General features: G+C 49.6%; 1 protein-coding gene across 2 annotated transcripts in view; it reads right to left on the bottom strand.

Moving 5' to 3' along the window:
- Ufd4 (ubiquitin fusion-degradation 4-like) overlaps nt 1–15,340 on the bottom strand; it is a 171,800-nt gene that overhangs the window by 46,608 nt on the left and 109,852 nt on the right. For both annotated transcript variants that reach the window (XM_077665513.1, XM_077665515.1), the window contains exons 2-14: nt 12,701–12,935; nt 10,508–10,735; nt 8,637–8,930; nt 7,794–7,852; nt 7,131–7,348; nt 6,453–6,628; nt 5,758–5,881; nt 4,156–4,363; nt 3,484–3,625; nt 2,538–2,765; nt 1,602–1,946; nt 808–1,104; nt 290–430 (exon numbers count right to left, since the gene is read on the bottom strand). In XM_077665513.1, the coding sequence (XP_077521639.1) occupies nt 290–430; nt 808–1,104; nt 1,602–1,946; nt 2,538–2,765; nt 3,484–3,625; nt 4,156–4,363; nt 5,758–5,881; nt 6,453–6,628; nt 7,131–7,348; nt 7,794–7,852; nt 8,637–8,930; nt 10,508–10,735; nt 12,701–12,935 (2,695 nt within the window). The remainder of the gene's footprint in view (nt 1–289; nt 431–807; nt 1,105–1,601; nt 1,947–2,537; nt 2,766–3,483; nt 3,626–4,155; nt 4,364–5,757; nt 5,882–6,452; nt 6,629–7,130; nt 7,349–7,793; nt 7,853–8,636; nt 8,931–10,507; nt 10,736–12,700; nt 12,936–15,340) is intronic.

Here is a 15,340-nt window from a genome sequence, read left to right as displayed (position 1 = left end):
GCAGGTCAAAAGAATCACATGCGTTACACATAATTAGTGACAGTTTCACATAGCCAATAATTCGTAATGTCAGTGTTTGTTATACCGAGACTTTACTGTAAGCATGTAGACTGGCCGGCTTCGGCATAAGCGGAAGCACATCCAAATAATTGTGGTTGCCCTAAACCCTAAATTAAGACTAGCCTAAGAACAGCTTACGCCTGGAGACATGTTCTTTAGTCTGGCTACAGTGCATCGCAAGGCAGCTCGGACACTGCTCCTTTTTGAAAGTGTGTGCGCATTGTCTCACCTCCTGCCAACTGGAGAGCTGCTTCTGGCAGGCACGGTCAATCTGGTCCACAATCTTGCACAGCCGTGTCACCACTACGCGTGGCTGTGCCTGGGCACTCCGGAAGTGCGCGTTGTAGATGTCTCGCGCCTGAACTCGAACCTGCAAACAGAAAGAGAGAGAGACGTGTTCAAGTGCTCCTCCTGACCTGACACACTGCGGGCAACTGCCGACAACAACAGCCAGCCCCACCAATGTCCCAAATCATGTGACTGCGGTCATAAATCAATCAAATGCTCAAGAGAAGGTAGCCTCAGCATCAAACAGCAATCTAGTCCACAGCTCGATTTTCCTCATCAACTCGAGAAGAGATAATGTCGAGTTGGTGGTCCATTCATTCAATAGTAAAAAAAAAAACACATTGCACAAAACAAAAAAGGGACAAGGATGCACACATGTGCAATCATGCCAACATGCCCTCCATCCCCTGAACTCACATCCCGTTTTCCCTTTGTGCAGCATATACCCCACTGCTGTACCTTCTGCTTGAGGGCCTCCATCTTAGAGCGGAGGCGCCTTCCCCGGCGGCCCGCCCAGCCTGCGGCGAACTCAGGGCCTAGGGAGGTCTCGGCCGTGAAGGAGTGTCGGGTGCCCCGGTTGGACTCGAAGATGAACCCTGGCAGGTCCTCACGCAGCAGGGTGGCCTGCTGCTGCCCGTCCGAGTTGTGGATGGAGAGCTCGCCCTCACGCCGGCACGACAGGGACCAGTTGCCCACCACGAGGCGCAGGGCGCTCGGGCTGGACAGCAGGGGCTGGCTCGGAGTGTGGGGCTTCACCTGAGCACACACGACATGCCAGTCAGGTGACAATCGGGCGATGGGTAGGAAAAAAAAAGAATGTTCATGCTCGCAGCGCGCTTCAAGGCACAATTTTTTAGACCTTGAGTACGAAGGGGAAGACAACGCTATCAACGCTGCAGAGTACACTGATAGGACAGGTGGGTAATTGCAAGGTTAAGCTCAAGCCACTCAGCGAGATGCCATCAACAGTCTTCCACACTACCCCTGGGTTCAGGCTATGAGCTACCAACAATACCAACAATGAGGTGCTACTGCTCCAAGCAGACTTCGCTCCACTCTGAAGGTTTGTTTAGCTAGTTTATTCACGACTTTGCCGGTGGACACTGAAGAAAGCCATTTCAACTTGGCAGTAAACCATCGATGGCCCGCCTCATCTTGGTCTGCCTCGTTCCACTGCGTCTCATCCTTCTGCCTCCGGTGCCTCTATGTCTTTGCTGCTGCCCAGAACTACAGGTTGGTACCATCACACCCACCTGGGTGCGTGCCCGCTGGAGCTTCTCCAGGAACTCGCCCCGGTTCTCGGAGGAGTCGGAGCCACCCTCGGGGCTGCCGCTCGAGTACATGGTGGCCAGCTTGCCATCCAGGATGAAGCGGAACCAGCCGTTGGAGCCATGCGACAGCTCCAGGGCAGCCGCCTCGCTCCACAGGTACAGGCAGTCGCGGCCCCGCACCAGGTTCCAGTCCCGCCAGTGGTAGGGGCGGCCCGCCACAATCTCCCGGGCATCCTCCTGGGGAGCCCCAGGCTGGGCCGAGGGCTGCTGCTGCGGTGAGGAGGAAGAGTCGTCCTCCGCCGGCTGCTGCTGATCGGCGGAGGAGGCCTGCAAACCGGACATGCATAACCAGAGTGAGTGAGAGAGTATGAAAGCATGCAAAAAAAATTCACAGGACGCTTACTACTATGCAAGGCACAAGACTCGGCGATAGCTGTTTAGACATTTATTGTTTACAGGCGGCTGTTCCAAACGGAGCCACCCGTAGGGTTATGCGACCCAGGTTGACCATGATATAAGATGAGTTGGTTATCAATGAGTAAGGTAATGACATCCACCCTGTGGGTGGATGCCATTAACTCCCTCCACCCACCGACACAGTGGGTGGGTGGGTGGGTGGGTGGGTGGAGCGTTTAGTGGTGATTTTGAAGCACAATTAAAGATGCAAGGAAGAAAGCAGGCGCTACGAGAAAAAACAGAAAGCCTTTAAGAATTGCTCTGTACAAGGCTTTTCTTGTTAGCAACTCGAGCGCTGTCCTACTGTCACAAGCTGTTTCCATGCCACTTTTCTTGGCATTACACAATAGGCAGTACTACAGTCTGCACACAGGATGTAGCCCAGCGAATTTGCAGGCAAGACTTGACAGGGCACAACTGCGTTCCATGAAGAAAGCACGCGAAACAAGAGGCGCTGCTCACCCCTTCCTCGCGGGCGTTACCACGGCCGGTGGCGGCGGCAGGGGAGGGTGCTGTGGCCATCCCCTCGTCGGAGGAGTGGTCAGCCGACAGGGCGGCACCTCCACCGGCCAGGGCCTGCACCTTGGAGAAGACGCCCAGGCGGGCAAAGTGCTCCAGGAATGTGGACGGCCCCTTGGTCATCACCTCCTGGATCATCTGGAGGCACACCAACAGGCTGTCCTCGTCCTCCTGCAATGGGCAGCGCAAGGAATAGAAAGAGAGGATGTCACCACAAGAGAGTTCACCAAGCTCAGCAAAGCCTTCTTGAGGGCAACAACTAATGGTGACAGGTGCCTTACAGCCACAGGTAGCTCAAAATATAAGTATGACATCCTCATGAGGGGCCGATATCCCATAATCTTTACTTTAAACATGGTCAAGGCAGAAACCTGCAAGTCATCTTTATGGTGGACAAGACCACACAACCAAACAGAAAACTCAACCTTCATAATACTGCGCTTTCAGACTTCCTGAAATATATGGTCTACCTCCGTGTGAGGTTCTGAACGCAGGAAGACCAGCTTCACTCCTCCAATAACCTCAATTGAGGAGTGAATTTGGTCAGTTCACATACAGTAGACTATCCATGATATGATTCCAATGGGGCCTTGAAAGATATTCGTTATCGTCCAAAACGAACCAAATCCACATACAGCACGACATGCAATAATGCATTTGAGCAGATCTTTTTGCGGCTGATGGGATCATTGGCCACACCCCACCGTTCTCTAGCGATGTCTGCTATTTGCAGGTCATGCGCCACCCACCACGACCATATCATTGAGATTCTACTGCATTAGGCTCTAAAACACATCCATGCCCACCTAAATGCAACATGTTCGCCGCACTGCCTAAGACTGCCTAAGCCTAGGCTCACCAGTATGCTCCTACATCTTCCTGCACTCACCTCAGAGTCGAGGACATTGGCGAGGACCTCGACCACCAGCGAGGCAAAGTTCGGCACGCCCTTCTCGATGTTGCCCATGTCATTGAGCAGCGATGGCTGGATGTAGTGCAGCATCTTGCGGATCAGGTTCAGGCTAGACTTCCTGCAATGGCAGACAGAGAAGGTGCACTGTGAGCAGCAATAAGCCGAGCAATGAATCAGACAGGTACACATGCACAACCTCAATGGAGCAGCACTGCTTATTGCCCTCAACTCACAAATAAAGAGTCGGATTCTCAAGACTGGTTTCAAATCCATTGTGTAGGGGTTACCTAGGTGGCTGTTTCGGCAAAAAGCCCCTGAAATGCTTGCTTCATCAACTTCTATGCACGAGAGCTGTGCCTTGACATTTTTTTTTATTTAAAGTAAAAATGCAAAATTGTCCATCTCATCGCTGTGCAATACGGATACATTTCATCTTTCAATGACAGCAACAGCTGCAGTGCATTTGAGAACAAAACCAGTTTAGGCTGCTTTCCACCCTTGCACCAGGTGCACAGCCAAGTCTGCTTGTCAAAAATTAACAAAAGATTGCTTGTGTGCAGGACAAGATTTCCAGCAGCCTTCAGCTGTTTTTTGGTCCTTGGCTCTCCCAACCACTGACGTGTGTGCGAGCACACCCCTCCTCCTTACCTCACTGAGCGGATGAGCGTGTGCTGGAAGGTGAGGCAGAAGACCGGCAGCAGACGCCGCAGGTAGACAGGCGCCATCTCGGGGTCGCCCTTAGGCTCACCATCGTCCTCGGGCTCCCCGGGCGTGGCTCCGCCGCCGGCCCCCGACGATGAGGCCCCGCACGACCGCTTCTCTCCAGGCGACTCCCCCACCGGGCACATCCACTCGCCTGCATGCCGACAAGTTTCCGAGAGCCAAGATGGTTTTTAGTTGGCCTTGGGATTTGTCAACACAGTGGGCTACATTGTGTTTGCAGAACTACATTGGTGTGTGGATGCTAGAACTAATGCGAGACCCAGCATGAGGCCTAATGCTAGGCCGAACAATGCGAGATGGAGCCACATATATGCGTACTGTGTGGCCATCATATACCTTCTGCTATCGCAATCAGTCCACGCAAATCATAATTTGATTCAAATGCTAATGGTGCAGTGAATTAGCCCTATCGAAAACACAACAGAAAGTTTTTTTGCTGCCGCAACAGATTTTCCTGTCGTGTTTTGGGACACGACAGAAATTCTTGCAGCGACGAGAATTTCTGTAACATTGTGAGATCTCCTGTTGTGACGACAGGGTCTGTTCTATCGCAACAACAGAGAACTTCACAATACTACAGAAAAATCTGTCATAACGACAAGACGACAAAATTTTGTCATGTAATTTGGGAACAGCTGTGTCGTGTATTTTGGCCAGGAGGGCACTGATGAAATAATGTAGCATTAGCTTCAGGGATGCAGCCTGGATGAAAAAAGTACTGCCTCTGCCAAACTTTGAGGACAAACTAGGCTCAAATGAGCCAGCATCAAGAGGGCAGGCTAAATGACTATTGCACACATTGGCGTTGAGCCCATCTGGCATGGTCGCAGCATACCAAATGCCACAGCTGTTGCCGCTTGGCGCATGCTTACCTGCACTAAGTGTGACTGGCATGGCTCAGTGAATGGCAATGCAAAGCAACGCCAACTTCTTCACTGACATGAAGGAGCACCAGTGTGGTCAACTTATAGGGAATTTGATAACACCACTGGAAATAAAATGGTTATGCGAGTGCACTGTTAAGCAACTGTAAAGTGGTCAGGATGCTAAACAAATCTGTAGCCACGAGGCTGCATGCTTCTGCACATGATAAATTGTTTTTTTTTTTGGACCACTTTCCCTCAAGCTTGCTGTTACCACTTGAAACCCACTTTAATGCCTGCTCTGCACTACAAGCTAAGAGCACCTGTGTAGCGCCGAAGACGTGTGCGAGAATACACTGCTGGCATTGGAGATGAACAAGGGAAAAAATGAGGGTCAATCTGCACAGTTAGGCCAAATCCAAATTAGGTGTGCTAGCATTGTGTGGACATTGTTTTGCACTGCTTATCGTCCACCTGCCACGTCATCACAAGGTCGCACAACCGACCAAATCACATTGCACCCAGGCAGGTTGCCCCCACCCCGATGGGCAGCTGAGCAGCCTGCCACAAAGCAATCTTAAACAAACGCACAATGGCTAAATGCGGGGAACGGCCACTCTAAGTGCTAGCGCACTAGAAGCCAGAGAATGAATGCACCACGCACCGGGTGACTGCAGGATGGCAGCCACTTCCCGGTGTCCCTCATCATTCCTCTCGCGTGCCTTGTCCAGGGGCGTCTTCCCGTCCTCGTCGCGCAGGTCGGGGTTGGCACCGTGCCGAAGCAGAACCTGCAGAGATTAACACAGGGGGTGGGGATGCACCATCACAGCAGCAACAGTGGGAACAGGAAGAACTGAGAGCGGGGAGGTGAATGATTAAAGGAAAAAAATAACTCAAGATCCCTCAAACGAAATTCATTTGCCCAGAAGGACCAGCGCAAATATACAAATTACATGACTGAGCGGTGAGTGGGTCAAGATATGAACAGACGTTACCACCTGGTTTGACAGTCAAGACATGAACAGGTGTTGCTACCTGGTTTGGGAAACTCATACCATATAATTGCGCACAACTAATACAGACCACACCATAGCACTCAAAAGACTTTGTGGCCAATTAACATGCCAGTGACCACTCTCACCAGCAACTCTGCGATAACTTAGTCAAATATGCTACCTCCTCACCCTACTCCAGCTGCATGAGACACATTCTGGATAAAGTCCCGGCTGTGTAACCTGCAGCCACTGCTATTTCTACCTCCAGCATAAGCAATATAGAAGGGGAAAAAAAAAACACAGAAGCACAAAAGTTTCTGGGCTGTGTCATCGTCATTTCTGACACAGAATTCCTCACACCCACCTTGGCCACACCAGGTCGTCCGAAGCAGGCGGCGTAGTGGAGGGAGGAGGAACGCTGCCCCTTGTTGACGTCGGCACCCCTGTCGCACAGGAACTCGACCATCTCCTGGGTGCCGAAGGCTGAGGCCCAGTTGAGCAGCGTCTGGCCCACATCATCCATGAAGTTCACCTCAATGCCTGCTCCAGGTAGGGGGGGGGGTAGAAGCAAAGAAGGCGTCAGAGCACAATTCATAGACTACAACACCAGCCCTGCAACCTTCTCTTATACAAATGACGCAACAAAACACTTCCGGAAATCACTGCAATGGACAGAAGAGATCTATCTGTATGTGGTAGGAACATTTTGCACAAGTCTCACTATACTGTTGTGTATTTTTCACTGACAACAGCTGCATATTTCAATGGCAGGCACACCCCGCATTTTGGCCCTGATGCCACATGCAGGACTGCAGCTCCAATCCGCATCTCAGATGACAGCAATGCCACATTACATGCATTGAGCTAATGCAGTAGCCAAGACCCAAATGCTTAAACCTGCTCTGAAGCCCTCTATACTCTGCATGCTTTACAATCAGCGAAGTACATGCAATTTCCATTAATGCATATCACTACTAATCCAGCCAAGCTAGACAGTTCATCCAAGGAGCAATGGCAAGAGAGATTAGCAGGGATGACCTACCGCCCGAGTCAATGGCGTCCACGAGGGCGTCCGTGTCCTTGCTTCGGATGCAGTCGATGAGCTGCCGGTGGGTGCGCTCGCCCCCGGCACTGTCCACCCGCCGGAGGGAGCTCAGCCGGGTGGAGACAGAGGCCACACCAGCCTTGGGCAGCGCCTTACGACCCTCAAACAGGAGAACCAGGAGCAGGTCCACCAGGCGCATGGTGTCCAGTACACATCTGTCCCCGGAAACAAGAACACGATGAACATGAAGCCTCCAAAAACCTCTGCTGCCACGAAGAGTTCATGGCGGAACAATGCAACAAACGGGAAGGACTGTTCCACCCCAAACCTGATACGTCTGGACCAGTTTTGCACTTGCCAAATAAAAATGACTGCTGGTATCAATTACTGCTCTCATCAATGCCTAGAAGTGAGCCTTTCTAAATTTTTGTGTCTCTTTCTGTTCACAAACTGGAGCTCCCACCAATGCAATAGATTTGAATTTTTAACCATTCAAAAGTTATCAAAAGGGAGGCCGATAATGACTGTAGAAGACAGCACAAAAACCTAACCTACAAGTGGTTGGGCGCTTTTAAGCAGACAATGAAATTTCCTTTCACGGTCGCTAATATTCTGCACATGCCTTACACTTTAGTAATTCTGCCATAGTCCCATGCTCACCGTTCATCTCCTTGGAGGGCGGACTCAATGGCGTCCGGAAGCTCTGACCTCAACAGGTCCTGCAAACAAAAATAAGTGCCATGCTTCAAATTCATGAAACCAAATGCTTCCTTTCGTAAAAAGCAAGCACCAGATAAAACGTAAAAGATATGACATTGCTAGACTTCTATTATGGTAGGTTAATATTTTGGCTTACAATCACCATACACAGAGGTACTGCTCTGGTTAGTGTGCTAGGCAGGTATCAGCTGTATGCACGTGCACAGTTAGAATGTTTTAGCTTACTGTTCCCACATGAGGGCTACCATTTATGTGCCAGAAACTAACTGGACATGAGCACGGTATATGCATGCTGGAAATGCCAAACGGTAACATTAAATGCTAACAACACGCAGTATCGTTATGCCAAAATGCTTCAATGAGCCCACATCAATATAGCAGTCAAAATCTAAATGCAGAAAGAGGTGCAAAAAATAAACAGGCTACTTGCATGATAAAAACAGACTACAAAAGTGCACACACACATACAACTTCTTAAACAATTCTCCAAAGAGTTCCTTAAAAACTGACATCACAACCGACAAAAAGCAAGACAGAACCCAATACAAAAAGCAAGAAACACTCCAACATTTCCAAATAACCACATATTCTTTTGATGCATCAAGATAACTCCAGCATCATGCTACTTCTTCCTAAATTCTATGGGGTACAATTTCTTTTGAGGAACTAACAGCTGTCATCACGAGCTGCACCAAGGGTTTCTGGAATCTCAACAGGAATATTGCGTACTGTAGGAGTCACCGCTGACAAACAACAATGCATCAAAGCTGACAGCAGACTTACATGAGTGATGGCAGGCGAGCCCCTGCAGAGAGTGGACAGCAGGCTGATGATGGTGGACACTGTCGGAGATGACTTTGGCTCAGACGGCGGAGCGGCGGGTGCCGAGGTACCGCCACTCTGCGTGCCACCTCCAGAAGGCGGCGCCAGCAACGAGGACGCCGGAGCTGCGGCATGTGCCATGCGGCTCAGGAGTTGCTGAACCAGGCCGTGTTCAGCCAGTGGTGCAGGGTCCAAGGACCGCCTCATGAACCGGTCCGCCAGGGAGGCAAAGCACCGGAGGGCACCATCAGACACCTGTGCATGATGCAATGAGAATTTCTTATTTTTAACCTACTACCATCCACAATGGCACCCCAATGAACCCACAGCATTTAGTCACACATCCACAAAGCCTTTATCCACAAGTTAAAACTGCGCAGCGCTCTAACGGTGAGTTTACGACTCTTGCAAACATGCGCATGCATTCTTCCCCACTGAAAGCAACCATGAATGAGATCAAAACAGCAAGTAAGAGTGGAATGACCGCTAATCTAATAAGATGTGGATGATAAAATGATTCCTAACAGCAATCTGGAAGAAGAAATGATGGTCGATTTGCGTAGTTAGGCCAAATGCGAACTAGGAGCGGCAGCAGTTAGGTTTTCCCTTCGGTTCTGGTGTTCAGATCTAGCGTTCCCGGACAGCTGTTGTTCGGATAGCGATAATGGGTTAATGTCCATATATGCGGAATTGGTCATTCTCTCCATTCATAGATCCCTGGGAGTCTTCCTACCATTCCTGGTACAGTGGTGCAGCGGTCAAGTTAAGATGCACCACTGCTCTACTATGGCAAGAGCTGCCATCGATGGGACTTGGGTTGATTGGGTTGGGTTGCGACCCAATTTGCTCTTCCTGACCAGCCTCTTACGATTCAATGAGCTGCCGTGTGACACGGTGGGCAGGCTGCTAGCGACCTGCAGGTCGCTATAAGTGCCAGTGCACTAAAAAATTAGGAGGCCAAATGATCTGTCCAGCTGTTAATGAACAAGACATACACCCTAGTGATACCTTTAGCATCACTTCCAATGAGTGCGCCCTGCCTTACAAGGTCAAGTATGACTCTGGTTTAGGTAAGAACACAGAATCTCAAATGCAGTAGGCGTTAAAAATTTCAAAGAGTACAGAAATTTCTGAAAAATACATTACTGGTACTCTTGTGGTTCTTCTGTGCACTATGACTGTGAGTGCTCTTTTTAATCATGACCGTCGGAAGCATGTTCCGGCAATGCAGAGCTCAAAATATGCGTCAGCCCACAAAACGAGGTGCTGGCTTGTTCTTTGAAGCCAGAAGTGATCCTATATAGGTTGGCGCACACATGCAGCATAAAAACATCCAACTTTTTTTTATGGTCTCGGTACAGGCATCAACGTTGCACTGTGTTGTGCACTGGGGGCTTCCTGGTGCACAAGAGACCAGGACAATCACGTGCCAACCAGAAGCTTAGAAAGGTCTGTTTGCTGCGCTATATGTTTTCAAAGTTACAAGCAATTTAAGATATCTCCTACAAACCTAGAGGTGCAAGAACGATCTACAACTGCATTTCCGCCCAAAGCACCAAAGTGGCAGAGAAGTGTACTGCACCCACTCCATGGGCACACGTGTGTGATCCTGTTCGGACAAAGCCAGTCTCTTTCCCCTTTCTGCCTGGCCTCTACAGCACTGCCAAGAAAAGTTGTCCCAGGCTCCACTCGCCACATATGCTCACGGCATTCTCCCTTACACCTGAGGAAATCTATTGCTCCAAAAGCTCTGTGCCTGACCAACAAAAACCGCTCCGAGCTGACAAGATGACACTCGAGACCAACGAGAGAGAGGCAGAGTGGCAACTCACGTGGGTGTCTTCGTGGCGCAGTAGGAGAGAGAGGGCCTCGACACAGGCCGGCAGACAGGCGTCGCTGGTGTCCACCTTGCCGCAGAGGCGCGACACCACGGCCATGGCCGAGTGAAGGGTGTCCTTGTGCACAAGGGAACCCTTGTCCCGGATGAAGGAGAGTACACACTGCAGGCCTCCGGCCTCAAACACAGCACCCGCCTCCCGGGTGCAGATGAGCTCCAGAACCTGAGGGCCGCCAGGGCAGAGAGGCAATGCTTTAAGTGATTAAGCCTACGCAACTCTTGTAGAAGGGCAAAGGTTACAATGCAATATACACTTGTGTTGAAGAATGCAGTTACGAGCACAGAAAGGTTCCATTAAGTATTGTGAATGCATGTGCACACATTAGGAAACAGCTGCAGCTAAAACCAAAACCACAAAGCTTTCCAAAGTTAGTGCACTAACAGCAGCACAGCCCAAATGCCTACAGACTTAATTCGGCATCTTAAATGATGGTGAAAACCCAAAGATCAGCTGGGAAAATGTTGAAGCAAACAAGCACATGCATTCAAGGAACCGGACAGCAAGTGCAACAAATTATGTATTTTTGCTTTGACAGCAAGTTCATCCTTCCCACAGACTCACCAACACTATTATGACATAGTGGCAGGTGCTACCACATGAGCAAATAAACTGGTGACCCTGGAAACATAACAATTCATAAAACTACTGAAAATCATCGCCTTAATGAGGCTTAATCGGGAGTAATCGGGCTGGTTTGGTTTATGGTATATGGTTTTGGGGTTTTAACGTCCCAAAGCGACTCAGGCTATGAGAGACGCCATAGTGAAAGGCTCTGGAAATTTCGACCACCTGGGGCTCTTGAACGTGCACTGACATCGCACAGTACACGGGCCTCTAAAATTTCGCCTCCATTGAAATGCGACCGCCGCGACCAGGATCGAACCCGCGTCTTTCGGGCCAGCAGCCGGGCGCCATAACCACTCAGCCACCGTGGTGGCGGGAGTAATCGGGCTGCATTCAAGCTATTACTGTTGCTGTTAACTGTTGCTTTTAAAGAAGTCTAGGTAACTCATATGATAGAGCAGACCATACTGCAGTCAAAAGTGCGAGGCGAATACTTCTGCAGGAGGGATGACAAAAGTAACATTTGCACTCAGTGGTTAGGGCACTTGGCAACTGAGTCAGAGCTCCCGGGTTCGAACCCGGCCACGGCAGCCACGTTTCGAAGGAAGCAAAATGCAAAGACGCTCATGTGCTGTGCAATGTCAGTGCAAATCAAGCATCCCCATGTGGTCGAAATTATTCCCCAGCCCTCCACTAGGCACATATTTCTTTCACTCGCACCTACCTCCCTTCCCTCACAGTGCAGTATTCCAGTCCACTGAAATGTGAGACTACTACTGCTTTATCTCCTTTCCTCAAAAACCAATTTTTTCAAAATCATGAGAGCTGTTCACCAGTCATGGCAAACCATAACAATATCCACGGTTCTATTTTTTCTAACACATATACGTCTTTCTTGCAGCATGGGAGCAAAGCTCATTCATAAACTGTGCCATTTAAGGGGCTCTCACAGGCCTTTGATCAATGCTGCTGTTATTCAATTCAATTCAATTCAGGAAGTTTCAGTTTGGAAGGATATCTGGGCTAAAAGCTGTGAAATCAGAGCTTGACATGGCCCAGACAACCTCTACAAGACAGTGCCGACATAGTTATTAACAATAGTTAAGAGAAACAATGGAAAGATCTAGAATAGCAGATACTATACAATATTAACTTTGAGCAGTATTCAAAACACAAACAAGCTTAGTTTCTAAATATTATCGGAAATAACCCAACAATACATCATACATACATATTTGAATAAAACTGTAGAGGCTTTCCCGAGGCTTTCCCCAGCCTCAAAGTTTTGTCTGTGCGCAGGGAGGTACGGGGCAGGGCCCACAGCAGCAGGTACAATGCTGCTGATGCTCAACCAATTCTAAGTCACGGTACTGTGCCCATCCTGCCCATAACACGGCCACAAACACTTCCCTCACCGAGGCATCGGCCAATGGTGGCAAGATTAATGTAGCAGGCACCCCACCAATGAAGAAGCCATCGGAAATAGCAAGGGGTGGGATGAAACCTATGAAAAATGTTGGCAGCGGCGCTTTTTTCTCAACTAGAACAAAGAAGCACACAGACCTTGACGCACTGCTCGGCGAGGTCCTTGCTGGTGCGCGACGACACGTCGGCCACCACCAGGCGGTTGCACATGGCCTTGACGGCGCCATCGACGGCCACAATGCGGCGAGTGCACTCGGCCGACACGTCCAGGTAGTAAGTGATGGCCCGGGCCGTAACCTCAAGCACATTGTCGGGTGCCCCTTCGTCCAGGAAGATGCGGCACAGGGCAGGGAGGAAAGTGCGCGGTGGACAACTGCACCGGGGCAAAAGGACAAGGAAAGGACACAGATTAACCTGCTGCCACATGGCCTGGCTGGCTCTGCTACACAGGTATCTAGAAAGTCCGGTGTTAGCGTTGTGAGCGAAAAATCACGGACATGGCTCTGGCAGGTGGTCCCCATAAACTAACCTAGGAGGCAGGTCGGCCACCTAGGTCAAGTGACCTATGCCCAGCGGATAGTGAGCAAACTGCCCACTGTGGAAGGGAGCAGTTAAATTATTGCTCGGTCACTCGGGAAAGCAACCTAGGCTGCACGAGGCCCACCGCTGGGAGCACCTGCAATTGCAGGGAAGTGGCGCATTGCTTAACCGCTGCACCACTGCGCCAGGAGGGGTATGAGGACTCTGAGGGATCTATGAATGTGAAGTAGAGACTGACCTTGTGCGTATGTGGGAATTAACCCATGATGCCATCGCGTCATACCCTTAAGGCAGAGTTTATAGGTTCCCTGCAATTTTTTGTAATAACCACTGAACAGAATTCCAATAAGGCGCTGCTACAGATTCATCTTCAAGTGCACAACATTCCGATTCTAGTGCATTTAATATTCCTACAGCACACTCGCTTGACCGGCTTCAAGAATGGAGGAACAAAGGCACCAGCGAAGAGATGCAATATGTGCACTGAACATCACAATCCAGGCTTTTAAACTTAATGAATATTTGCACATCTGTCAAATGATTGGGACCACTGATGGAACTGGTATACTTTCCTTTTGCATCCTTAGGTTCACAGGGCAATCGCATGCAAAACAAAATATCTAGAACATACCAAGCAAGCTTACCAATCCTACAGTTTGGGCTTCATTTTTGACAAGAAAACAAGGGACACTGGTTTTCTTGACAAACATGAACCTTCACTAACTAGACTAGCTTACGGTCAACTGTGTATAGTTGAGTGCTAACTTTAATGAACGTGACTGAACTGGCAGGTCCAATGACGCTGTCCCTAGAATATATCATATGTAAACAGGCCAAAGTTTTCATGCGACTGAATTCAGACTGCATTTTATTTTATTCAAAAAAAGTCACTATAGCATTACCATTTACCTTATCATATGGACTACATAAAGGACAAACAACTCTTCCCACATTATGCATACCTAGGGCAAGACAAAATGAAAATTGCACAACAGGGCTCCACATCGATGAACCTCAACAGTGTCGCGGCTGTCGATTTCAGCAATCACTGAACTGCCTTGAGAACAGAACACAACATGTGGCATAACTCGCAGAAAGCTGGCGAACATGTAAACATGCTAGCACATTAACGTTCGCACACATTAATCCTACACACCCCCATCTCTCAGCTGCTCCGGGCATCTCTAAGTAAAGAAAGCAACAGTGAAAAAAAAAAATCATGTGCGGCTCTAAGAACAACGCTGCAAAATGATATAGATAACACCTCAGTTCAAACACAATTTTTCCAAAACAGATGCCAAGCTGCGACCTGCACTGCATGAGTCGTGCAGAGCAGCTCACAATACCGGCCTGGCAATGTTTACATCCCAGTGGAACACAATAGGTTTCCTCACAGCTGGCAGTGACATCGCTGTGACATGAAAACAGAACCCATGCCGAGTTCTGTGCAAAGCAAGACCCCACAATGCGCACGTGCACTAGTGGAAACGAGAGAAACGGCAGGGTGGGCAAATGGAAAACGCTGCATCGGAAGCGAGCTCACTCACAATGCCTGCACAGCCAGCAATGCATACAATGCCCTTCACGTGCTCGAGCAGCGCGCCAACAACTGCACTCGTAATCTGCCCACGTGAGCAGCAGTGGCACCAGCATATCCTCTGCGAAAGCGACTGTTGCCAAGCTGTCTGCTGGACGTGGAAGGTACCTCTCCACATATCAGCCCCAGCCTCTCCACGGTCAGCGTATCCTTATCAGTACTGCTCGTATCTCTCTGGCTTGCTCCTGCTGTAACTTGAGCTGCCTTGTAACACCCATGAATAAATGGTGTGATGCAAGTGCCATGCAGTGTGATGCAATCTGCATTGGAACTCTAGGAAAAAAAGGCACAAGCGATCCTGCTTAATCCTACGATGTAAGCAAGCTAAATCTGCACTAGCAGTATTGGTTGCGCATTCTGCTTCTACAATGATCACCCTCCTGTTGTATCTTTAATTGTATTTCCTGGTGCATGGAATTCTCGTGGGTGGGGGCACCTGGAGGGCGGAAGTGAGCGTATAATGGGTGGATAGGACCTATTAGAGGGTGGAGGTCTGTGCAAGGCTGGTGGGGGAGGGCCTTTTGGAGGGTGAAAGTGAGTGGATGGTTGGTGGGTAGAGTCCTATGGAGTGTGGAAGCCAGTGGATGTCTGGTGTGTAGGGCTTTTTTGGGAGGGTAGAAGTGAGTGGATGGTAAGTGGGT

Source organism: Amblyomma americanum, chromosome 5, assembly GCF_052857255.1.
Source record: "Amblyomma americanum isolate KBUSLIRL-KWMA chromosome 5, ASM5285725v1, whole genome shotgun sequence".
Lineage (NCBI taxonomy): Eukaryota > Metazoa > Arthropoda > Arachnida > Ixodida > Ixodidae > Amblyomma > Amblyomma americanum.
This window is presented reverse-complemented; position numbering and strand designations above follow the sequence as displayed.